General features: G+C 33.3%; 1 protein-coding gene across 2 annotated transcripts in view; it reads left to right on the top strand.

The window, feature by feature from the left end:
• Positions 1-26664, top strand: part of LOC118202083 (anoctamin-4-like) — a 123908-nt gene that overhangs the window by 40044 nt on the left and 57200 nt on the right. For both annotated transcript variants that reach the window (XM_085818251.1, XM_085818252.1), the window contains exons 4-8: positions 1285-1388; positions 16996-17065; positions 19160-19454; positions 22616-22722; positions 25429-25640. In XM_085818251.1, coding sequence (XP_085674377.1) covers positions 1285-1388; positions 16996-17065; positions 19160-19454; positions 22616-22722; positions 25429-25640 — 788 coding nt within the window. The remainder of the gene's footprint in view (positions 1-1284; positions 1389-16995; positions 17066-19159; positions 19455-22615; positions 22723-25428; positions 25641-26664) is intronic.

Below are 26664 nucleotides of genomic sequence, written 5' to 3'. Positions count from 1 at the left end.
ATGCTTTTTATGTTTACATTAATGGCAGCAATATAATTACAAAAGACATAAGAAAGTAATAACATGAGAAATAATTACCCAGTTACGAAGAAAAGATGAATTTTAGGCATTTGATAAATCTAAATGCTTTTATCTCTTTATGTGTGTTACAATTAGCGAATTAACAAAGTGGTTGAGTTTTTTGACGATGGAAGTTTCATTTCGAATTCAGTCAATAATGTAACGGATAGCTTTCATGGAAGTTTCATTGTGAAAAATATAAGCCCATTTATTCGAACAAAAGAAGACTGAGTGCTTCGAATAAATTTATTTTCGAATAACCCAAGAAAACTATTTTTGATATATCTAAAGGTAGAAATAAGTGCCACATTTACGCATTCGATAGTAAAGGATTGAAATTAAGTGCCGCATTTATTCCTCTTCGTTAAGTATTCCCTCTGTAGTCTTTTTTCAATGAGTGATTAAAATATTTCTGATTTCTTCATGGCGTAGTATCATGAAAGGTAATCATGCAAGGGATGATTTTCTAATTTTATTATGTTGCCTAATAAGATCTCTTATGTGATAAATCAATTTATCAGAAAGTTAGTCATGCGGCAGGGTTCGTGAAACTTCCTGTAGAACAATATGAATGCTATTAGTAAGATTATAAATTGAAAAGTCAACCTTTTTACGATTCTTCAGTTCATTAATGACTGGAGGATTAAGTTCGTTCCGATTTATATTTATAAGTGCACATCAGTATCGCAGTTGAAAATGGCGCTTCTAGAACGGACCAATGAGCTTCCAGTAGCATTTTCCGTTGTGTCATGGGATCTCTGCCGCATTGAAAACAAGAAGATTCAAAACTTTTTGTTACCCATTTGTCTCTGAAATATAATTAAAACATTGTTGATTTCTTGTGAAAGCTTCCAATGCAAAATTAGATCAAATCGAAGTAATTGTGAAGATTTCACTATCTGGTAGAAATAATGTGAAAAACATATATATGTTGCGAAACAAATACAAAATAGATAGTAAATAATATTTTTCGATGATTTATCATTTTAAGTACGGTAGAAGACTACTGGTCGGTACTTGAAGCCACTCTTTCGGTTACAATATTGATGTGTACTTAAAAATCATGTGACCCGGGATGGTAGAGTGATAAGAAAATTATCTTAAGCGGAAAAGAATTTAGAAAAATAAAAATACTCTTTACCTAAGTTTCATGGTTTTAGAGAAAGAGAAAACACTTTATTTAAAATTTAATATGATTTGTTTTATTGCATTTTTCTGTTTCAGATAACAGATTGTCTGCCCCGTTTCAAAGAGACTGCATAGATCTTTTTACTGACCCAGAGAACCCTGACATTCCAATTTTGTGGTCTTCTCTAAAATGCTTACTGGTAAGAATTTATATTTTATGTTTTATTTAACTCCTCAAGCTTTTAGTTTTTTATACTGAATAAGCACATCATTTAGTTATGGAAAAAAAGGAAAACGAGCTTAATATTTCATAAGATTTTAAATGTAATATAAACTATGCAATCAACTGAATAGTGTTTACAGCAGCTTATCTTATAATTTATATTGCATGTTTGTATGCATGAGCTGTATGGAATTCTACAGGTCATCTGAAGGCTTTAAATCATAACATAATACCTCGAAGAACGATTTTCTCTTTAAAAAAATGTAAAAGGCTGTAAAAATGAAAGAAGCATCTCGTATCATTAACAGGTAGATTAAATTTGGGAGTAAAATATCTTAAGCTTTGAAAAAAAGTAATGGAAGATGAATGTATTTTACATCCGGTAATGGCAACACTTTGCTTTTAAATAGCTGAGTTTGTTGATTAAATTTGAAAGATGAATATTTTACACTTTCCCATATGGTAGCACACTAGTCTGCAAAAGATGAAAATGTTTTATTTCCGGCAGTAACAACCAATGCTTTAAAATCACTGATTTTTTTAAATAAAAAATTAATTAAATTCGTAAAAAATCTAAAATTAAAAAAAATTAATTTAAAATTCGGTCTTCGAGGTGCACATGTTCGGGTGTGTTCAAAATCACATGTGTGACTTTAAGTTACGCCATTTTTGAAAACTGAGAGAAACAAACATACATACTTACATACATACGTACTCACATGCATACATACACACATACATGTGATGTAGTTTTTGCGGAATATGAAACCAATATTCACTTTTTAGTTATGGCCAAGAAAACAATTATGTAGATCTTAGTCGAGCGGAAATCACAACTGCCTTAATGGTTGAAACATAATTTTCATTTTGAATAGGAACAATTATTGAGAAATACATTTTTGTTTAAACTGGTACAACACTAAGGGTGCTGAATGCGGCTTACAATTTCTATTTAGATTATAGAAAAAGAAAGTTAACGAAGAGACGTACTTTCCTTTGTAGAGCAAGCAGCAAAGGAGTGATACGTAATCAGTCATATTTATAAGCTCGGAAAGTCTTTGTTTTAATCTTGAGCAGCGATTGGACAAAGTGTTTTGCAGTGCTGAGAAATCGCAGCAAACGAGTGACGTAACTTACTGTAGAGTGATCGGAATGGTGCGAAAGGTACCCTTGAAGAAGGGATGTGTTTAATATAAAATTATGAATTTAAAGGTATATTGCCAATTGGTTCCAATTAAGTTTAATATCATTTGTTAGTAATTTTGTTTCGCATTATATATTTTACATACATATAGATTCTGCACTATTTAATAATATGCAAATTATATTTTATACCTATTTCAATTTTATATTAAAAAAATTAAAAATAGCTTTACTTTTGTGAAGAGAAGAAGCTTTATTTCACTACTTTTAAAATGACGATTACTTTACCAATTTTATGACTATATAATTACTATACTCTTTTTATGACGATCAGGTTTTGTATAAACAGATGTGTATGCGTTGATTTATTTTTATTCCTGCATGTACGCAGGTATTATGTTTATTGCTTTACAATTAGGCTTCCTTTGTATTTTGTATATTTTAAGCAAATTTCGTCAAACATTGTAGATTTTTCTGCAAATGAATTAATATGCTATTAAGTATTAAACTCAATTTAAATTTTTCCATTATTATCCTATTAGATAAGATATCTGATTCCAAATGTGTAAGACCAGCGGATTCTAGAAGATCTCTTTGGTCTAATTTCCTGCGATTAAACTTACATAGAATTTCTTATCTGAAAAATGAATAAGAAACTGCCTGCACGAAGTTCTCTCTACCTTTTTAAGGCATATAGCATACATATGCTTTGCTGTAATTAATGAACTAATCTTACCTAATCATTTCAAGGATTTGGCTATTGGGTTCTCTAATCCCCAGTTGCTTTTTAAAAGGAGAAATATGTGAGGCATTTTCTCTCTCATTCCGCATGCCTTCGTGGTGTAGTTGGGAGCATACTTGACGCAAATTCGAGAGGTCCAGTGTTCGAGTCCTGGTGAGGGCACTGCGCATTTTTCACTTCCCTTACTTCAAACTTAATGTCTATACACTCAATTTAACTTTGAGAAACATTTCATTGTTTTAAAATGTCTCGAATATTTAAAATTCTATATCCTAGATATCTAAAAGTTTTTTCCTCTAAAAATTGCGAGTGAATGTCAGTTGATAAAAAATAAAAAATAAATATTCAGCAGTTTCTTTCAATAGCAAATTAGAAAAAGTTCTCTTATGACCTAGTACATAATACACACAATATATACTAAAATGCGACAAAAGCGGGTATAGAGTCTAATTACTTTCTAGGTTCCTCTTGAGAAAGTAAATCTAAGGGAACATAATTAGGTACAGACTCAGCATAAGGACATAATCTCTAGTCTAAAAACATCACAGACTAGTGACTTAATTGGCCATAGTAAGACTCCAATGTCAGATGAGTATTCATCTGAAAATATTTTGACTAGACTTGGCTGATGGGATCTTTATTGAAAATGATCAGATCCATAAGAACGAATGCAAAATATGAATAGATGTAATTTGTATTTACTTGCAGGAGATGTTTGTGGACGTATCGTAAGTCCTATTGAATGCTGTCTAAGCAAACTGCATGGCTTTACGGAGACGCCACAAATTTAGAAATTTCTTCGTTGAGAGATGGACTATGATTTCATGAGGATTTCTTCATACATAGATCCTTTTATCTGCTTAAAGCAATAAGAAAAGCAACTCGTCAGATTAAGCTACTCTTTTTCTAATTGCCAAGGTCTACTGTTCAAATTGGCGAGTCAAAGAACTTGAATAGTTCTGGTTTGGTTTGATTTATTGAAATTATGGCAAAGCACACTAGGGTCACTAGGGTTATCTGTATAAGGGGGTATGCCTTCGTGGAGGACTTTCTAAGGGGTACTGGCTCGTATACACGTTACACATAGGGAAAATCGCAAAACGTCCCATGCAACGAACCCGTTCGCCTGGAATCGAACCCAGATCGGAACTACCAGTGTTCTGCGACTTTTACTGCTCGACTGCTGATGGGCTCTGAATAGTTCTGTGTTGAGGATCAGCAATACATGGTTGAATGCAGAATTAAAATTTCAGAATTTTCAGAAATTTATAGTTGAAAGCGTAGTTTAAATAATTATTTTTATTACTATCTTTGTGAAAAAAATTTTAATTAATCTTGGCCAATTTTGATTACCCGGAGATTGATTTTATTTGTGTCCTTAAATGGCTATGGAATATACTTTTTATATGGCTTTTACTTTTTGCGGGACTTGCATAAAGGCTATATATACTAGATTTAAGGCTATACTACTGTAATTTAAGGCTATACTACTATAATGTAAGGCTATATATACTTTTAGATCGCTTTCAAAGGTATTGGAGTTAGACCTTATTTCTCAAAAATGTATAGAAACTTTATAAACAACCTATATATAAAAACACCTATAATAGGAAAAGGAATACAATTAAAATTGCGTTGGGATATTTTTGTGTAAAAAACTTCTGTGATACTATATAGATATAAATATGTATGTTATTGTGGGCTACAGATTCGTTGTCATTTCTTTAAATATTCATCCTAGATAAGCAGGAAGAAATTGACAGTTTCTTATAAAAATTCATGACACTCTCCACAAATATGAGTTAGCAATTGCTGAAGGAATAAGCGGATATTAGGAAATTCCTTCTTAGTGCACGAGAAATAATGTGAATTCTCAAAAGAACTTAAAATTTTTCGCAATTTCTTTTAGTTTAATTTAAATAAGTTATTTAATGAAAAATTAAATGCATTAGAATGATTTAAACAGAAAGTCAGCCTGAAATATAAATATATTTAGTGCCTAATACGTTTGAATTACAAAGCATAATCAAAAATTAAATACTAAATTTGAATATTTTTCCTTTGCGTTATTATTATTATTATTATCGTTTATGCATGCTTTAATAAACATTCAGTAAACAAAATTTTAAATTCAGTTAATCCTTTCTTTTAGCCCAAATCGGCGTTAACTCCGAAGGACTATTAATCTCGAAATGGAATTTTGCGTCGAATCGCTATAAACGGCTGTATCAGTTTCCAAATTGTTGCCACTAATATTATCGTCTTGTATTATATTTCAAGAAATTAAATAATGAAGAATCTGCATGAATGTATGCATGTTTCTGGCATTATAAATTCTGAATAACGTAGTCCTCCACATGGGCATCTGGATGCCCGAATCTTGAATTTATAATTTGCTTTATTATCTATTTCATACTTTTTAAACTTTAACAATTTTTTTTTATTAAGAAACTCAACGATTTGAAAGCGAACAGTGGCAACACACTGCGCGGAATAAAATATGTTTATCTCTAGTGTGCGAGACTATCTATTAGAAATTCTAAACATATGCTGTATTTAAATATTTTTAGCCCAAATTCCCTTCGAAACGTGTATATATGTATGTATAATCGAAAAAAGCGTCTCTTTGGGCGTAATCTAAAATCTGAAATCTTTCATATTTTTCTTTTTTGTTGTTTTTTAAATTTCAAGCGGTGCTTTAGTCTCGAAATGAGATTTTGCATTGGTTCACTACAAATGGCGTATTACGTTTTTTAATTGTTGCCACCAAATATTATCGGCCTGATTATTTTTAAGAAAATTAAATTATGAATAGTTATGAAGAATCTGCATGTATGTATGTATGTATGTATGTATGTTTAACGCTTATGAAAATACGACGGTACCTAGAACCATCAAATTTTGAATAACGTAGTCCTCCAACCGAACATGTGCACTGGAAGCCCGAATTTTGAATTTCGAATTTGTTTTACTATTATTCTTATTTGATAAAATATTTTTATTTTGCTAAAAAAGATAAAAAAATTCTGACCCGTCAGCTGTTTCCAGATCGTGTATTCGGCCCCCATGCAATTTGAGTTTGAGACCACTACTTTAGATGACGGTAGATCATAAGATGACTACATAAGGAAGGAAGCCATGTGATGCAACCTTAATCATCTGAGACTAGGCATAGGTATTCAATACATAAGAAAGGAATCCTCTCGTGTAGGACGTTTCGAGGAAAATTATCTCGCGGTTACGTCACCTGTTTCGTATTGAAAACTTTAATGCTGCCAACCCATTCGACAGTATTTGAAATCAAGCTAAGTCCAAGGAATTTTGAAGAAAGTATAGTTTAGATAATGTACAATATTACTTTTAAAACCTAATAACATGAATAATTAAATTACGCTGCGATATTAAACGCGAGATTAAAGTTGTGTAAACTTATGTCTTCTTAAATCTTCTTCAAGTGTAAACTTATGTCTGTCTTCTATACAAAGATATTCATATTTATGGGAAGCAGTTTCATTTAATGATCATTCATGATAATTTCTTAAAATATCATCAGATATAAAAATCAAGCTTACAAACGGCAGTGTGGTCTTCAAAATAATTTATTATATTATTACTTTTTTACTTTTTTAATTTAAAAAGTATTATAATTGGTTGGATCATTGTTTCAAAGAATAAACTCTCTAGATGCCGTTCTTATAACACCTTATAACCATCAATGACACCTCTTCTTTGCGCTAAGTAACTCACTAGTGGCAGGATAGTTAACACCACTGAATACTCGTAGTTCGACCTGAGTTCAAGCTCAGAAAAAAGGCTGGACTATATGGTTGATTTTCATGTTTTTCTGCATTTCAACTTGAATACGAGCAAGTTTTTCTTAGAAAGTCCTCCACGATGGCATTCCTCTTGGCAGCTATCATGTGTTTTGCCATATTCAAATAATTTAAGCTAGTCTTTCTTTGCGGTAATAACTCCCAAACCGAGACTGTTGTTGGTATTATATAAAACCTTCATCAGCGTACATATTATTCAAAATACCAAAGATAGCAATGCTATCGGGTATTCAAAAAATTCATATTGCTTTCTTTATTGGGACAAATGCATGTCTATTGTACTGCAAATGATTATGAAATAAAAATATTAATCATGTTATATAAGGAATCTATCACTACGTATAGTGGCTTAGCTATAGCTTTTACCGCCTGGGAGGGTGTTTGATTTTGCCACACCTCTTAATGTAAAAACAAATAAAAAAATTGTCAAACTGAAATGTAGGGAAATATATTTAAACTCTAATGTTTATTTTTGAAGAAAAAGTTTAATTACAACCTTTTAAATTTTTATTATTAATTCGCTATCCCCCCAAAAAAAACCACTAATGGCCTCTTGGAATTGCTCCACTTGCTGTAATGCAGACAGTATAAAAAAATTTCTTAAATGTAAAATAAAATTTTATATCTCTTAAATGGAAAATAAACATTTACAGCTCTAAAATCTAATTTAAATGACTTTTGTTTAAATAAAACTCTTCTCAAAACCAGCAGCACGTGCAGCTAATTATGAGGAAACTTCGCAATAGTATTACAATATTTGGAACTTCGTTCTGGAGATTGTATATTAGAAAAGTCCAGAAATTCAAAAAGACCCTTTTCGTGCTCCTGTTTCGTTTTTCCCGAGCTATTGCTCGGAAATAAAAGTCTTGAAATACTTCTCTCTTAACAAAGAATTCTTCCTTGTTAATACACTGGTTTGCAAAAATTAAGGACGAAGTCGAAAAATTAGCATATCAGCTGAACGAAGAGGCAGGGCGGACAGAAAGACCAATCAGGAGATTAAGTAAGGTGATGTACGGTAGCACATGCGCAGATATGCAAGTAGACGTAATGGGGGAGTGTCTGAGTAGTATAAAGCATGTTGTCGGTGTAATATCAGTATTTCTGGCAAAGAGATTGCACGCCGTATAGCAGTTAAAATCACACCGAGTTGCTGCCTCAGCGAGGAATGGCGAATAATCAATCTGTTAGACGACATCTGGATGCTTTTACCCGAGGTCGAATCATTGGGAAGTTGGAGGAAGGCCGCAGTGTGACAAGTGTGGCTGCAGAGTTCGGAATTGCTCACAGCATCGTTTCACGACTTTGGAGACAATTTCAAACTACAGGAACAGCTATCCGGGGGTTTAGTAGTGGTCGTCCACGAGGAATCACACCCGCAGATGACCGGTATATTGCCTTACAGGCCAGAAGAAACAGGCGGCAGACAGCGGGAGAAATCGCTAGACACACGACACAGGCGACTGGACGACCGATATCGCGTTTTACCGTGACCAGAAGACTGCACGGTGGTGGTCTGTTTGCACGACGCCCTGTACGGTGTGTACCTCTAACGCCTGCCCATCGGAGAAGGCGTTCTCTGTGGTGCCGGAAACACCGGAATTGGAGAGACAATGAATGGGGACGGACGAGCACTCTTTACAGATGAGAGCAGATTCAGTCTGAGTAGCGATTCTCATCGCATACTCATCTGGAGAGAGCGGGGAAGCCGCAATCATCCCTCGAACATCATTGAAAGGGAGAAGTATGGAGGTGGCGGTGCGCTCCATGCTACTTTTTCAATAAAGCTTCTTTTTATCCCTCTGATTTCTCTTTTAGTAAGTGTTGCTTACATTACTCATGTCCTTACCTATTGGGATCTTACGGTATCAAATGTGTTGATTTGGAAAGCTTTTGTACAAAGTTATATTGAAAAAAACCGTCTCGTCCTTAATTTTTGCACACCAGTGTATTACCGTGATCATAATTACGTTAGCATTCGTAATTTGGATTCAAAAGTTTCGACTCGGGGAAAAAGATATGTAGCTGATGAACTCTCATAGTGATACCTTTGAATATTTTACCTCGAGTAAAATATTTTTTCTCAAATTATGCAATTCATTATTCCTTACGTACTTCGACGATCCACGTGACTAATCCTTATAAGATATAGTTTCATGTTAGGAACGCCGCCCTCAAACATTTGCCGCCCCAGGCGGACCATCCCCTCCTTTAGCTAAGCCCCAGACTTCATATTTGTGGAAAAGAGACCTTTTTTCTTAAAAATAAAAATTTATTACGAATAAAAAAATCTGATGTGTACACCACATGACTTCCTTGTACGGAATATTAAATTATACGCATTTTTTCTTGCATTTTGTTTAAACTTATTGGATTTAATTATATCTACTTCCCCGACAGCGCATAAACCACAATAGAATAAGTGCATTCTTTAAAATTCACTCTTTGTTTACCATAGCGACACTTTGGCGCTAGGTTCACTGAACAGTATTATATTTCGTTCATATTATAACTCAGAATGCACAAAATTTGTATCATTTAAAGAATTATCTAATCGTTGCCACATGTTCTGTTCAAGTACTATAATAAAGCTAGAACGATGTATAAAAGAAATTAAGCAAACAAAACAAAAAAGAAACAGTTTTTCACAGATGATTGACTATTTCTCATTCAATTAATTCAGTTCTCACTAGGCAAAAATACATAAAAAACTCAAAATATCTCTACTAAAAATTATTAATTATTAAAAATTAAATTATTAAAAATTAAGTAAATCTTAAACACTTATTTCCTCGAAAATTTCCAGAAAGGATTAAGCATGATTTAAATCGCAATAATAAATCAAGGCGTTTATCTTTGCGAAGCTACGTTTCTCTAGATTGGCAACAAATTAACTATTCAGCTCTTTCAAATGTAAACAAGCAATGACCGCCATCAAAATAGGCTTAGCAGCACTTAAACAACCTTTAAATTGTTGATAATATTAAAAATATTGTATACAGACTAGAACTAGAAGAGAAACACGCTAATGTGACAATCAAAATCGTAAAAACAACCTTGTATTTAGCGTAGGTATAATGTATTGCATACAGATTTACTAAAGGCATAAAACTCTTAACCGGAAGATAAAAACAACATAATTCAATCATTTTTAAAGAAAAAAGTGTACAATTTACAAATATATAAGAGTAAAGAAACTGAGATCACTGAGCCGGGTAACAGAGTGGATATATTTATAAGTATATTTATATACGTTTGGCGCGGCCGATTGAAACCAAAATACGAGGTGCACATCTACATGTTATAGTAGTCCTATATACAAAATTTCAACGTTCTGAAGTTACTCGTTTTTGAGTTATGAGAGATACGTACGTACGTACATACGTTCGTACAGACGCCACGAAAAATTCTCTTCAGAATTCATTTTAAAGCAGTTTTATAATTTTTTTGTAGGAAAAGAGTCTTTTATTCTGTCCTTACGTACAGATATCACGCAAAAACATCGTTAAATTGCATTCGAAAGCGGTCAAAGTGGATATTTTCATTGAAATATGCTGCCTGAAACTTTTCGCGATTACAATACTTCCTTTTTACTTCGTGCAAAAGTAAAAATACTAACATAACATGTTCGGTAAATGTGCAATAAACAGTAACTGGCTGTAGTTGTGCTGCATATGCCAAAGCAAAACATATTGCTTTAGTAATGGAATAGCATTACATCATGCCTTTTATTCAGTTGTGCTTTTAGGAAAAGTATCACTTTTTGTGGCTAAGCAGTGACTCGTGGATTGCATGAAGCAATCGTGTCGTATACAGTAGATTTTTCTATTAATATTTAACCTACGTATTCGTGATTCTATGCAAAAATCACATTTACTAAATTAAATGAATTTTATAGCTCCTCGAAAGCGCGTACTGTAATACATTATCTGATTAAATTATATAAATCAGCGAGAAAAATTACAGATGTGTAGTTAAATTGAAACTAAGCCTAATTTTATATGGTTAAGAAAAATGAACAAAAAATCCAGATAACTAGAGTTTCGAATTACTATATATAAAATAAAATACGCTTGCATGAGTCTGATAATATTATGTCTTTAAAAATATATTAAATTTCTAATTAACTGGCATTGATCCACAGTGGCTTCTAAAAACCTTTAGCTATAATTAATTTAGCTTGCATATAAATCTGACCCTGGCTGATGTATCTTTGTTAAGGAAAGTGTCTTTCAAGAAAATATAATAAACGAGTAACTAAATTTCCTCCGAACAGAAAATAAGGACGAATAGAAAGACAATACCAAATAAACAAAAACTGCAAGGTCATTTCCTTTGCTTTCAACGACCGGGCAAGTATCCTACCTTCGCTTCACGTGACTGACAGTGCATTCAAGAATGGGGAGTATGTTCACAAATGAAAGTGTATAGTGGAACCCATAAGAAGGAAAGGCATCAGTGATTCCCCAGCTATTTACTGTCTTAGAAAAATAATGAAAAAAAAAAGAACAGATAAAGATACTTTTCTGCACTGATAGAATATCGAATTCACAGTTGAAAGTAAGTTGCAAGACAGGAATATTTACGCCGAGATGAGCAAATGGTATTTTAAGAACTGGTAAATATTCAACCATGAAGTATCTAGAAAGTCAGACGATCGAAACCTAGGATTTTCCCAAATGATAGTAAGTTAAAATTTGAAAAGAAGCCAATTGATGCAAAAGTTTAAAAGACTGATGCAAAGTAGCATAAAATATTATGCAAGTCTGTTCAAAATGTAACTTGCAGGATTCATAATGTGTCATTGAACTATAAATCCAAAACTTGTTTTAAAATTATTTTCCAGGTTAAATTAAATTATGACAAAATTGCTGTGATACTGGCAACTCGAAGATATCGTATAATGTCATAGCTGATGAAAGTCAGTGGAAATCCCCAACAGTTCTACTCAAAATTCTTTCACTGTGCTGCTACTCTTGGCCTTCGTCATAAAAATAATTTATCCCTTTCAAAAGTTATATGCAGATCACAGTTATGGTAGAGTAAGTTTAAATGCTGCGTCTCTTAATTGCAGCTGACGTTGAATCCTAACAAGATTAGTTCCTAATTGAGAAAATGCTTGACCCATTTTAATGATTGTTGCTGAGCTGTTAACTGACCGTGACTTTTAGGATTTTTTCTGGGAGTTTGTGGAAATTGAAATTAGAATACTTTCCGGCATCTACTTTATATAGTAGATCAGAATTATTATTTGCTCAGCTGGTTACGTGATTGTCCTCATGTTAGAAAATCTCTGGGCTTATGTTTTGTACAGATTAATTTGAACTACACAAGTTGTTGTTCTAATCATTATAAATTATAGCTGTTTTTCCTATACTAGCGATGACTCGCCTTGAGCCTGTGCAGTTTAAGATTAATACACAGAATTTAAGAGTTACAAGAGGCTCAAAATGATATACCAGTAGCTATTTTCAACATAACTCCTTTTGCAATAAATTGGACAAGTATGAATAAACACATTAGAGGACTTTAAAATCCAAGGCTGTGCTCTCAGATGAAACCTTTAATAAATTTAAATCCTCAAATTTAATTATTACGAGCTTATAATAATCTTCTAATTTATTTAGGGAGGAGAACGATTGATTAAAGATGATAGAAGTTTGCTGGTTTGTTTGACTGTACAAAATACACTAGGAATATCTGCACAAGAGGAAAGGATGACTCTTCAATTGACATTCTAAGAAATTAGCCTATATTTATGATATAAATGGGGAAAAACTCCAGAAAGGCCATGCAACTAGTCCATTCATCAAATATCAAGTCGGACAAAGAAAAGTTACTTATAATATGCAATAGATTCTGAGCATGCTGTACACAGATGAAGCATTTTCTGTTACACGAACATGTTAGTACTATAATTATCGAATATGACCAAAAGGCAATTTCGAAACGTACACAGAGAAACCATTATTCTTGACGGAATTGAAATATTTAATGCAGTTTCATGCCATCCATCAGGAGTTGGTTCATTCCTTTTTTGCAGACACGTGTGTCACAAGTGGTTGTACTGTACAAGAAGATAGAGTAGCCTGAGAATGTTACGTAAGAACATGGACTATCTTGACAGAATGAAATCTCATACAGATTGGCACATTCTCGCAAAATAAAGCAGCTCTTCATATAGCAGCCCCTATAAAGAAATTCTTCATAACAATATTTAAGCTCGAGCATTTAAAAGTTGCTCATGCCCTATTGTTTGGCGAACTCAAGTGTTGGATTTTTCAGACATAGAATGTTTTTCATAAGGGTGTCTGAAGATCTGGATGTATATCAGTAGCCCATCATTCCTAGCACAATTAAAAGCTTCGACACTCCACAGAATGAAGCTTATGGACCTAGATATTTTTAATGCATCCGTAAATAGTGCGATCACTCAGTTTCAGAAGTAATTTTCTGATATGGGATACCTATTGAACACTTAAAAGCGCAACGATGTGCGTGAAATGCTATGTAATGAAGTAAACGCGAGACAGTTAGGAATGTTTCCTTTCGTTAAATTGTAGAGACATTAGGTATTTGCTTGAAAGAAGACGAGATGAAAAATTAGCAATCGCCTTCGCCGGGAATCGAACCACGGATCTCTGGAATACCGGCCCAGTGTGCACAACCACTACACCACGAAGGCACGCTAGGAAGGCGGGAGAAGTACCTTATAAAATGTCATCCGAAGGGTAGGATAACATCTGCTTAGCAATGCATTTGGCTTAGATGTACTTTGATGAAAGCAAAATTGATTATTTTATTATAATTAGCAAATCTGAGAGTGCGATAAAGGTAGTCATTCGACGTCTTCCCTCCGTTCGCCCCGTTGAGGGAATACATGAAGAACTCATAAATTGTGGGCATAAGGTGCGTAAAGTTGCCCAAGTGCAACGTATTAAAACGAGAGTACCAATGCCCCTTTCCAAATCAACTAGATAATATTCCCGTGGTTGAACAAATTTATGGTATGGATTTTTAAGTTATTGTTACACACATAATGGGAAAGAAACTGTTTTGCAGTCTCATAACTGTCAAAACTTCCGCAACTGTTGTGTTGTAATTGCTTACAAGAAACAATTACAACACATTGCGAACCATCCCGTGTGTCCGAAAGTTTACGTTGCAAATTTACCTAAAAATGTTAATACAAAATCCTATAGTAATGGAAAACTTCCGTGAATAATATTGTTAACAAATCTTCAACTGTAGTGTCTGACAAATCGTATGTTAGTGTTGTTGAGAGATTCCACAATAAAATTCCAGCCTTTTAACGCTCTAGCAGGATCCACCACATCGAAAATGAGAGAGCAGAACATTTGGCTCAGCATCTGAAATCTCAGTTTTGCTCAGCAACATTCAAGACTTTACAACAGAACATATGGTCTTCAGTTTTCACTTCAGTTACTCTACAAGCCCACACTCAGGCACTATTATTCCAGTCATGCCGTCGGAAGTATATGGCTATATTAAAAATTGAAGAAGAATAAAACCCTGGAATCGATAAAATTACAAACTTGATGGTTAAAAAGTTTCCTCTGAAGACTATCTTCGTACTTACAAAATATTTAGCATCATCCTGAGGTCAGTACTTCCCAAGTGATTGGGAAATGGCTGCGATCACTTCAATACTCAAGATGAACAAGTCTGACAACGTGCCGGAGTCATTTAAACCCATAAGTTTGTTACCATCTTTAAACAAGATCTTGGAAGCTGTCCTACTCAAAAGAATAAGTTGCCACTTAGAGGAAGAAAGCATTCTCATCCCATATCAGTTTGGTTACTAGAAAAACTTATCAACTTCTAACCAACTCTACAAGGTTATGGAAAGCATATCTGAAGGTTCTGCAGAGTAGGAAATTCACCGACGGAAATTTTATTGCCAAGACTTTCCATCGTGTCTAGTTGGAGCATTCATATACTAACTACACCGTCTGTGTTTTCAGATTACATTACAAACATAATTAAATCCTACTTGAGACAGACACTTTGTTTTCTTGTTTCTGGTACGGATTCCACCCCCCGTGCTACATTAGCGGGCGTTCCAGAGGTTCCTTTTTCCAGACGTTCCAGGCGTTCCTTTACTTGATTCCATCCTCTTTAATACTTAAGTGAACGACAGTCCCACCACACCTAATACTACACTTGCAATGTATGCCAATGATATAACGATCCTCGCCCAGAATGCATTTATTAGTTTAGTTATTCAAGGGTGTCAAGAACACATCTAAGCACTCGAGAGTGCTTACAAAATGGGAAATTCTTGTAAACTTTAACAAAACTCATGCTTTTCACAACACGAAGGAAAACTGAACAAAACCTAAAAAGGTTCTTTGGGGCAGTCCCTTATCTTGGGCAGATACTCAATAATTCTCGCACATGAATCTCACACATTACATTTGTTATACAGAAGTTTCGAGTAAGTAAAGTTAAACTCTACTATTAAATTGCTTGAAAAAGCGTCCTATCTATAGACAACAAGTTACTCATTTACAAACCCATGTTGAGTCCCATGCTATGCTATGTATGTCCAGTTTGAGCGTATAAAAGGTACAGAATTGTTTTCGGCGCCGCATCACAAACTCTCCGTCGCATCTAAGAAACAACCGCATTTATGAAGAACTTAATATACTCCAACTAAGGATACATAATTACTATTTAGCAAAGAAATATCACAAGAGCAAGGGTGAAATTAACAAACCATGCAATCAAAATATACAGTAGCGATTTCAATGATCTTGCGAATAGCAATAGGCCACTGGCAGTTGTAAATAAGCATATTGTGTAGTATTGTAATATTGTTATTTTCGTGCCTGTATCTCTGCATTTCTCGTATTTTACCATTTCTACCACACAGTACTTTTCATTGTGTGTATAATATTTTTTGGAAGCACCAGAGATTCGTGTATAATAATTAAAGGGCTTAAAAAGTATTATTAAGAATTATTTATGTACTTTTTACTGTTTTTTCCACTCATCTCTGTTCGTTAAGAAAGCTAAGTTGTCTGAGCTATAATTAAGAAAGTAAATATGTTTTATTAAGTTAAGGCCCTGAAGCCCAGGTAACCTGGTGCGAGCACCACTATCTTCGTGATCAGTGCAGCGCCAACTTTTGGTGAAAGTTTCAAATAATCATCATAATAATAATGTGTCTTTCCTCGAAAATAACATGGCAGAAACTTCGCTGTGAACTGCATCCTAGAACTATAATTTTTCATTTCTTTTGAATTTTTGAAAGTTCAATGAATTTTAGTTCACCCTGTAGAAGTTAATGTAGTACTTATTAAAAGAATAACTAATGCTAAAATTTAATTTTGTTAATTAAATTTTCGTCCAGGATTTTAGGTGTGTTTATCACAATAACATTTTGTGCTTGACAGATAATAAAGCAGTATTAAATACCTGTAAGTTGCTTTAAATATGGGAAAGTATGTTACGCATGCTCGTCTCCTAGCGATGGGAATAAAATTCTAATCAAGTTTCTTATTTCGAATCAAATAACGCTTGTGGGGATAATAGGAAAATATTGTCATCAATTTTACCACAGGATTAGCTATTTAGCTCAAAGGTTCCACAAGTTAATAAGGAAATACTTTTATGTTTCATCCTGAAGTCATGTAATAAATCTCTACAAAGTAAATAAGTTTCACAACTACTTTTCTTTTGGAGAATGGATATGAGCACACTTTACTGTTTGTATACCTTGATAAATGTCCAGTTTTATTAAAGTCTAATATTGTAAAGTTAAAACAAATGATTGTATCATTTTTATGTTGGCTTTGCAGTGAACCACGTTAATAGAATGATCAATAACCGTTTTTTTCTAGGTGTTCAACATACTTATCAATATCAACATATCCAGATATCATGAAAACGGTGAGCTGCCTAAAAAAATAGGTAAGAAATTTCGATGTTATATTTAAATTTGCTGCTAATTAATTATATTACAATTCTCAGGTGTGGGTGTGCATAAAATAAAATAATAAATTTAAATATTAATTTATTGCTAATCTTTAAAAATGTTTTTGTCCTGCCAGAAACTTTTGAATGGGGGAATGGTATGATTTTGTTCATGAGCTTGAAGATAATTTATCTGGACTACACCCGAAGTTAAGTTAAAAGGTTACATTATAATGAAAAACGTTTGTTGCAAAAATCTCTCTTGCTGTTGATTGTTCTTCAGCTGAGGTGAAAATATCTGTCTTAATTCTCTATTCTTTTCTTCCTTCCTTAGCTTTGCGTATTTATTTTTATGCTTTATTTCTAAAATTAACTACACCTTAGTTGGGGTTCAAGTCACGAGGCGAGGGTATCAGTACTTTACCTTCATGGGGTCAACATATGCTACCCTTTGACTGCAACTTTATATAAGTTAGATGTTTTTTCAAGGTTCAATATTTCTCCAGCATTAATGCTTAAACAGATATTGTGAGAAAGAATTTGTAGTATGTGAGGCTCCTTCCTTGGGACGATGTAATGATGAGTGCTTGCCTGGAATGTAGCTCATAAGAGATCTTGAAAAATGGAAGATATTGACTTATTAGGCGTGCAAAAGACCTGAAGTCTTTAAAAAAACTGTTTATCTAGTAGAGGTTTTAGAGAAAGTTCCCTGCTTTTACCAGAACATAAGATAGTTCTATATCTCACCTGACACTTAAAACATTCTGGTAGCGAAGATCCTGAAAACATCCTGGAAACTTCCATGTCGGATTCAATTGAATGAGATAAGAAAAGAAGTAGCCTTGCCTCTGCAGCTACTGTCTGGACTGGATGTGCCGTGATAAAAGTGAAGTCACAAGGGTATCCTGTCCCTTGATGCTTTGTGGAGAATCCGTGTTCAGGAGTTTTACTTCTAGCCAACAACTTCGCGCGGGAAAATTATTGAAGAATATAAATTCATATATGACATAAATACAGTAAAAAAACTATTTCAACTGTGCACAGATGTGCTTTTTTTCGTCCTTATTTAAATATTAGTACAAGTTCTTTCGAGTTTGCATCTGCTGCAAGTCTTGAATCTCTAAACTAATCAAGTTTCAACGAAAAATCACATGGACTTCATACATGAAGTAACTGAGTTATAGAGCCATTAGGTCATTTTGAAGCAGGAGGTATAAAAATGAGCAACGGCCTCTCCGGGACTCGAACCTCGACTTCTCGACTATGCGCCGAATGCTACCATTACACCACGAATGCATCCTGGAATGAAGGAAAATATAACGTATAGAGTACGTATATAATTGAGAACATTTAAGACCTATTTGTGGATTGAGACGCCAGATGTAGCGGCGACTACTATTCGATAAATTTTAGTTGTATACAAAAACATAGTTTCTTAAAAACTTGAAGCTACTTTTTTTTTTCTGTTGTCTGTGTTATCGCAATGTAGACTTCTATGTCTGGAGTTCCTGAAACCGTGTTTGCTATATTCTGTGTTATGAAGATTTCTTTTTTTAATTTTCAGAAACTTTCCCTTCATTAATAAGAATAATATCTTTTGCAAAAAAATATTGCATGTTTTCCTTTTTGTTATACTTTCCAATAACTCCTTTTCGAACCTAACAGCTAGCTCTGTTTAATTGCAGAGATGCAATGTGGGCTACTCAGAAAATCATTTCCAAACCTCCATTTCTATGCGATACCGACTCATTTTTGTGAACCATACCTCACCTACATGTTCAGTACTTTGCTACTGAGAGAGACACCGTCTATAAAGCGTTAGAATCCACTAGCACACAATACTTTGTGACTTTCTGGTTACTTATCTGTCAGCTTCTAGTTATTCTGTGCCTCAATCGTTTTATTGCAGGTTTAGAATCAAACCAACAACATTTTACTGTTTGAAGGGTTTACTTTACCTCCTTAAATGGAAAAGAAAGAAAACTGAAATTAAATGGTTATTGAAAGGAAAATAGATTTTTGTTGAAAAATAGCTAAAATCTCACGAAAAATACAATAAAACTTAATAGGTTTACTATATTTTCTTTGTAGGCTTACCTTATCTGCTTATGATACATGCTTTCGTCGATGGATTTGCTCTCCACGATCCATCTGAGATGGAACCTGTTAGCTTCAGTGAGATGAGAGCAGCAGCAGATCCGGACCTACGTCTCGAGCTTGCCAAAAAATGGGGTAAAACGTGCGGCAAGCAGCCCATCAATGAAATAAGGAACTATTTCGGAGAAAAAGTTGCTTTCTATTTCGCTTGGATATCGACGCTTATGGCATCATTGTGGATTCCGGCTGTCCTGGGTACATTAGTATTCATCTATGGTGTTACAAGAAGGTAAATTCAAAAGTAATTTTTATTAATAAGAAAAATGTTATGAATATTATTATTTTTATCGAATGAATGTAATTTTAATTCATATTAATAACATTTTAACACCACTAATTTATAATATAAGCAACGTTTGTATAGTACAAGTCAGTGGATAAGTTACACAACGCTGTTTTCTAAGGGCAACAATTTTGCATATTTTATTTAAAAACAATGTTAGTTGCTGTAACATTTGAGGCCATAAATAAAGCATATACGTTCTGAGCCTAAAGTACGAAAATCAGTGTGCGGTCTTTAAAGCATATTTTGCGAAGTCCTATTAATTTATTTGTTATTTCTTTTCTCAGAATGTTGCGGGTAATTTTGTAGATAATATTTTGACTTGTGCCAAATATTTCTCAGTTAGTTGTGGCTAATTTTGTAATTTATAATTTTTATATGTACTAATATAATGTAACAAACATTTACCATCTATTACATTTATATGGTCTTCCTGTTAACATTCAGAAATCTTCCTAGAAGTAAAAGCAAAGAGTAATATAAAAGAAGAAAACTAAATTCCTGCTTGGCGAATGCAGTCCAATATTAGACTTTTAAACTTGCACATGCATGTGAAAAGATAATAAAAAATAAGAAATTCCATATTTAGAACAGAAATGAAATCAGTATATTAGTTCAATAAGAAATACAGTTCTATAACATCTCTTGAAGTCATGCCACTGTTCGATGAATAAAGCCATTGAATACTGATAATTTGTTCTGACTGAGTGAGCTGAATATAGAAAGTATTTTGTGTTTTTCTCTTGCTTAAATTAAGTATGAGATTTTAAACTTAAGAAAATCTTCCACCAGAGCATCCTTTTTGACATATACAATGACTGAGCGCTTTGTCTGCCATATCTTGCGCTTGCTTTCAGTGAATTTCAGCTCGGAAAACATCATTTTATTAAATATCAGATCATTATATTAATATATTATATGATAATATATATATATACAAGTAATATCAAAGTTTTTTTACCTGAATTAAACTATTTACTGAGAATTACTTAGGCAGCGTCTAACTAGCACGTACCTTAGATTTTATCTCCCATCTTAAAATTCTATATCAAGATTGCCTGCATGTTAAGATACCACTAATTAATCTTTACTAAGCTACTGAGCTAATGACTATTTAGTCACATGGCCAGCTTTGGCGGCTAAGTAGGCTAGGGCCGTGCCCTTCTTGATAACGACTGATTAGTCTCGTAACTGATAACAGCAGTTATAGTCTATGAATATTTTTTCCAGATTAAGGACTAAAAGTTATTCTGTGGATAAATCCAACACTTGGTGCTGCTGTCTTAAATCTAGAACTCTACAGCTGTCGGCAAATTAGGTTATGCTTTCTATTCATGCTTTGGCCATGCTTTGTATCGTATGTTCTTATTACTTTGCGCAAGGTTAAGTACACAGATTTGAAGTTTCCAACAGGTGTTATAAAAATATCATGGACAAAAGTTCAATCTATTAAAATTAATTATTTTTATTGCTTCGATTCTGTTTTCAGTTTCAGGTACAGTTTCTGATTACCTCCATGATGCACTGTGATTGTCTCAAGTCTCTCTCTTTTAAATGGCTGAAAAGATCTTGTACAATAGCTTTACGGAAGACATTCAAAATCATTATCCTCATTGTCGATGAATTTGAGCAATTGCGAGTTTACTTAATAAACTCGCAACCTATTATATTGTTACGAAATGTACAAGCGCGGTAAAATAGCTTCCCCGCAAAGCAGTTTTAGGGTTGCCATAAAATGGCAAGGGAAGGCAGGGTTGCAACATTTGGTGAGAAATCACCCATTTGGCAACATTTGGCGACAAAATTGGCGATATCCGATGGACGGATGGAGAACCTTCTGGAACGAATTCTTACCGGTTTAGCCCAGAATGTTCTCGAACTCAAGCCGAAAGCTATATAAACCCTGCTGGTCCGCAGTCAGTTACTGTGCGTCTCTCATCGAGTGAGTGTGTCTCCTCTAGCGAGTCAATCCCTGCGGAGGCGATCGCGTTGACAGCCGGCCAGCGAGTGCTGAGTGGCTCGTCGAGTGCACCGAAAGAGTCTCGTAGAGTATTGCGGTTAGTGCATCGTCGAGAGAGCGTGTTGAGCTCCGGAAACGACTGAACCGAAGAGTCAGGAGCTATGCTCTATGTGTCGTCGAGTGCATCGCGAATGTAGCGTGGAGAGTCTCGAGAGTACGTGGAGTTCCAAGAACGACCGAGCAGAGGGGGGAGCTGTACTCCGAAAAGCAGAGTCGGGTGCTTTGCAGGAAGCTATCTCCACCGTTATTGCCTGACAGTGTGAAGGCTGTGTCGCTGATTGTTCCAGCGTGTTTATAGTAAATTTTCGACAACTGTAAAAAGTGTTATTGGAGCTGTCCTGATTAATATTGGCTAAATAAAGTGTGTTTTGATACTTCATCAAATGTCGTCGTTATTCACTCCAAATCTAAGAACCCCGTACGAACGTGAAGGAAGAAAATAACGTAACAACTGGTGTCAGGAAGAGAAAAACGTAAGAATATTATGACAACCTATTATAAAACAATAATTTGGTTACTTCATCGAGGAAATGAAAATCAGTTGAATATTTCTTTTCTAAATTCAGCTGAGTAATCTTAATAATAAGAAGGGATTTGAGCCTAATAATAGGATCATCTGAACGTTGATTGGCTAGAAATTATGTGCTTAGACTGTGCAACCGAGTAAGCGTAAATGTTTTGAACCCGAAGATTTCTGCATAGAAGATTTAAAGAAAATATAGGCAAATTGTCACTGACGATGCATTCACAGGGATATTTACATTTTTTATACACCTAGATTCTTGTTTAATGCATCTGATGAACTTGGCATGTTGTTGTTTAAAACGTGAAAGATATTATTTATAATAAAAATTGAATTTTTGACAAAGTGATAAACTGTTAACTTGAAGAGAAGAAAATCAGCTTAGAAACGTAACTTCTGAAACAGTATTTTACACCGTTGCAAACTGCTCATAAACGTCATTCATAAATTAATCAATAGTCCCTATTTTCCATGTTTTAAATTTCATACCCTTATGGATTTTACATTAGTTTATGACGCATCTGTATAATGCTAATCGTAGTGCACCATCTTATTTTTTTCCAGGGTGGATTCCTGGAAAGGTAAAGACGTCATGTACTACATCGAAATAGTAAAATCATCTAGTGATAATTCTCTAACTCCAGCATTTGCTGCCATCATATGCTTATGGGGTAGGGAATTTATGAGGTTATTTGCATGGGCATATTGCATGAAAAATTAACTTTTGCATGCTATCTTTTCCTTCACTATTTTTTTATTATTATGAGTATTAATTAGCGTATATATGTTTTTATGAAGAAATAACATGTCAATTAAATTTATGTATCAAAATTTGAAATGTAAAGCTTATCAGATTTAAACTGATTTCGTATTTATTTTGTCAGGCGTTTGCTAGAAAACTTATAAAAGTAAACTACTAAGCTCTCTATGATATTTATAGTTTATTAAGTAAACTTTGAATATGCAAAATAAACTAGCATTAAGTATATTACTATACAGGATGATAAAATATATTGCTGTTGTGGCTTTATCTTACTTGTATGACAATTTGATCAAGTTCTTGAGTTCGTTCTGATCAAGTTCTTGAGTTCGTTCTGACCAAGTTCTTGAGACCTGAGATCAAATCTTGGTTTGGTCTTGGCAGGCAGTGCATGAGAGACATGCCAGGGAGTGGCCTGTGAAAAGCTGCTATTAGGGCCTGGAGGATAAACCTTGCTAGTACAATTTGGGTTCCTCTCCTCGAGTAGGGAGGCACCAGGCTGTTTGCAAGCATACCATTCATGATCAGGAGCAGCTGTCCATGACAGAGTCGTGCTAATGAGGAATAAACGCAGCTTCGGATTATCATCTTTGGATATTATCAGTGGAGGATACAATAAGTAGATATTAAATTATTCTGTTCAATATTCGTCTTGTATAATCTTAGCTGATGCAAATGCTTATTTCGCAGGTCTTCTTCAGACCATGAAGTAGCTAGTAAAACGTTTGCATCACTGAAAGATAAAGCAATAATTTTTCTCATTCTTTCTTGAAGCAAAAATTTTATGTAGGGAATGCCCTTTTTACATGAATTGAATTTATATATTAACTTAAATATAATATACTAATATAACTAACCAATAGTTTTAGACTAATAAATAATTATAAAATGGAAAACAGAAAAATAGCTTTTGTTGTGTTAAATGCATACACATGGAAATATGATGCGAAAATTAATACGATTTTGCATTCATTTCCTAGATTTACATGCATAATATTTTTGCATCAAATAATAAAATGATACTTGTATAAAATGAAAATGAAAAGCTGGCTTTGAAATTTATCCATAAAGTTTCTCATCCCTTTTTTTAACTTCCTTGTACGATGTAAAAAGGAAGTATTGTAATCGCGGAAAGCTTCAGGCAGCATATTTCAACGCAAATATCCACTTTGACCGCTTTCGAATGCAATTTAACGATGTTTTTGCGTGATATTTGTACGTAAGGACAGAATAAAAGACTCTTTTCCTCCAAAAAAACTAAAAAACTGCTTTAAAATGAATTCTGAAGAGAATTTTTCGTGGCGTCTGTATGAACGTATGTACGTACGTGCGTGCGTACGTACGTACGTATCTCGCATAACTCAAAAACGAGTAGCCTCAAGAACGTTGCAATTTTGTATATAAGACTACTATAACATGTAGATGTGCACCTCGTATTTTGGTTTCAATCGACCGCTCCAAACGTATGTAAATATATTTATAAATATATCCACTCTGTTACCCGGCTCAGTAATCTCAGTTTCTTTACTCTTAAATGTTTGTAAATTGTACATTTTTTGCTTTAAAAATGATTGAATTATGTTGTTTTTATCTTCCGGTTAAAGTTTTTATGCATTCGTAATTCTGGAAGCAATATTTGTACAATTATCAACAATTTTAAAACCTGTTTAAGTGCGGTTAAGTTTTAAATAACATGGCGGGCATATTTCCTTACATTTGAAACATCAAAATTGTAGATTTGTTGCCAATCTAGAGAGACTAAGCTTCGCAACACAAAAATAACGCCTTCATTTATTATTGCGAATTAAATCATGCTTAATCCTTTCTGGAATTTTTTCGAGGAAATAAGTATTTAAGATTTACTTCGTAATTTTTAATACAGATATTTTGAGTTTTTATGTATTTTTGCCTTGTCGCGAAGTGAAAACTGAATTAATTGAATGAGAAATACTCAATCGTCTGTGAAAAACTGTTTCTTTTTTGTTTTGTTTGCTTAATTTCTTTTATACACCATTCTAGCTTTGTTATAGTATTTGAATAGAATATGTGGCAACGATTAGATAATTCTTTAAATGATATAAATTTTGTGCATTCTGAGTTATAATATGAACGAAATATAATACTCTTAAGTAAACCTAGCGCCAGAGTGTCGCTATGGTAAACAAAGTGAATTTTAAAGAATGCATTTATTCTATTGTGGTTTATGCGTTGTCGGCGAAGTAGGTTTAATTCAATCTAATAAGTTAAATGAAATGCAAGAAAAAATGCGTATAATTTAATATTCTGTACAAGGAAGTCATGTGGTGTACACATCAGATTTTTTCAGCAAAAAAACCTGAATATGTTTTCCTTTAATTTAAGAATTTCGAATCACTTCCTATTTCTTTAATATTTTAAAGTCATTCTTAAAATCTAGAAACAGAATACTATAAAGTATTTGATTGTTCCTAGACTGTACTATTTATCCTTAGTTAGGTTTTATGCCAGATTAGTTTTAAAAGAAGTGTCTAAAATAATTTTTTAAATACATAATTCAATTCAATGTGTCTTAATATCTCTGGAACAGCAAGAAGTAACTATGAGCAATATCTGATATAGCATAAATGTATCTTTGAAGGGACGATCTTTATGGAAATTTGGAAAAGGAAGCAGATTTCTTTGGCTCGCCAGTGGCATGTGGACAACTTCGATCAGGTGGAACCAGATAGACCTCAATTTCGTGGGACCAAGGAGGTTTACAATCCTTTCAGTCAAAAACTGCTGCAGTACTATCCTTTTCACAAGAGTATGCTGAAATACTTAATGTCATTTTCTGTCCTCGTGATGATGGTAAGAAACCTAATTCATTAAAATTAATAGAGAACGATTATCAGAATACTTTTCAATATTTTTTTAGTTAAATAATTATAGAAAAGCCACAGGTATTGTTTTGAACTGAAGATCTTAAGATACCGATATAACACTAGAAAATAGTAAGCAAACGTAATTAGGTTAAAATATCCAAAATAATTTTAACTAAAATAATTTAATTTCTCTTAATAATTTCAGAAAAAGATAAACACAATCTTTAATACAGTAATCTTAGAAGATAATAAGCATAAATTACGCAAATTGAGTACAAATTATTTTCCCGTCATTTGATTTTCAGAATAATTTTTTATGTCATAAAAATTTTAAAAAGAAAAAATAAATAAACGAAAAGCTTTAGGTAAGTAATTTTCAAAGCAAGTAAGTGTAAGCCACATAACTTTTGTATATATTTCTTCTTCATTAGTATATCAGTTCATAATTCGAACATCTGTGTATGTAATTTTTATATTAGTCATTAAGGAAAACAAAATCTTATAACATAAGAGAAAAATAGTACTTCTGTATCCGCATTCAGTCAAAGGGCTCTGAAATTTGTATTCAAATCATAGTCATAGTTGAAATATTATTCGCTAAGTAAATTTCGATGATGAGAGTTGAAAATTGCAGCATTATAGAAAACAATTTTAGCTTAAATTTAATTTATAATCACAGTTTCATTATTCCTTTTCATTAGTTTTTTTCCTGCAATTTGTTTTTCTGTTTTGTTAGAGGCTCCTCAATTTATCAATCTTTTGGAAAATGTATTCAGTACCATGCCCGAAACCTTTAATAGGATCTTACATCAAGAAATTGAATACTTGAGATAATTTAAAATATTTCTTTGGTAAACAATAAAAAAATTATTTAAAAAATAATTTTTTAAATTTAAGTTATTTTAGTTGCTTACTTTTAGTTATCATTTTTAGCAAAAACTGCTAAACTGCTTTGTAACAAATTTCATGTTTCTACTTATTAAAGAGTAGTGAATATTAAGGAACACGTA

This window comes from Stegodyphus dumicola, chromosome 6 (assembly GCF_044657685.1).
Source record: "Stegodyphus dumicola isolate Sdum_Otavi_A_Nest chromosome 6, ASM4465768v1".
NCBI lineage: Eukaryota > Metazoa > Arthropoda > Arachnida > Araneae > Eresidae > Stegodyphus > Stegodyphus dumicola.
The sequence above is the reverse complement of the archived record's forward strand: the minus strand, read 5'-3'. Positions and strand labels throughout refer to the sequence as shown.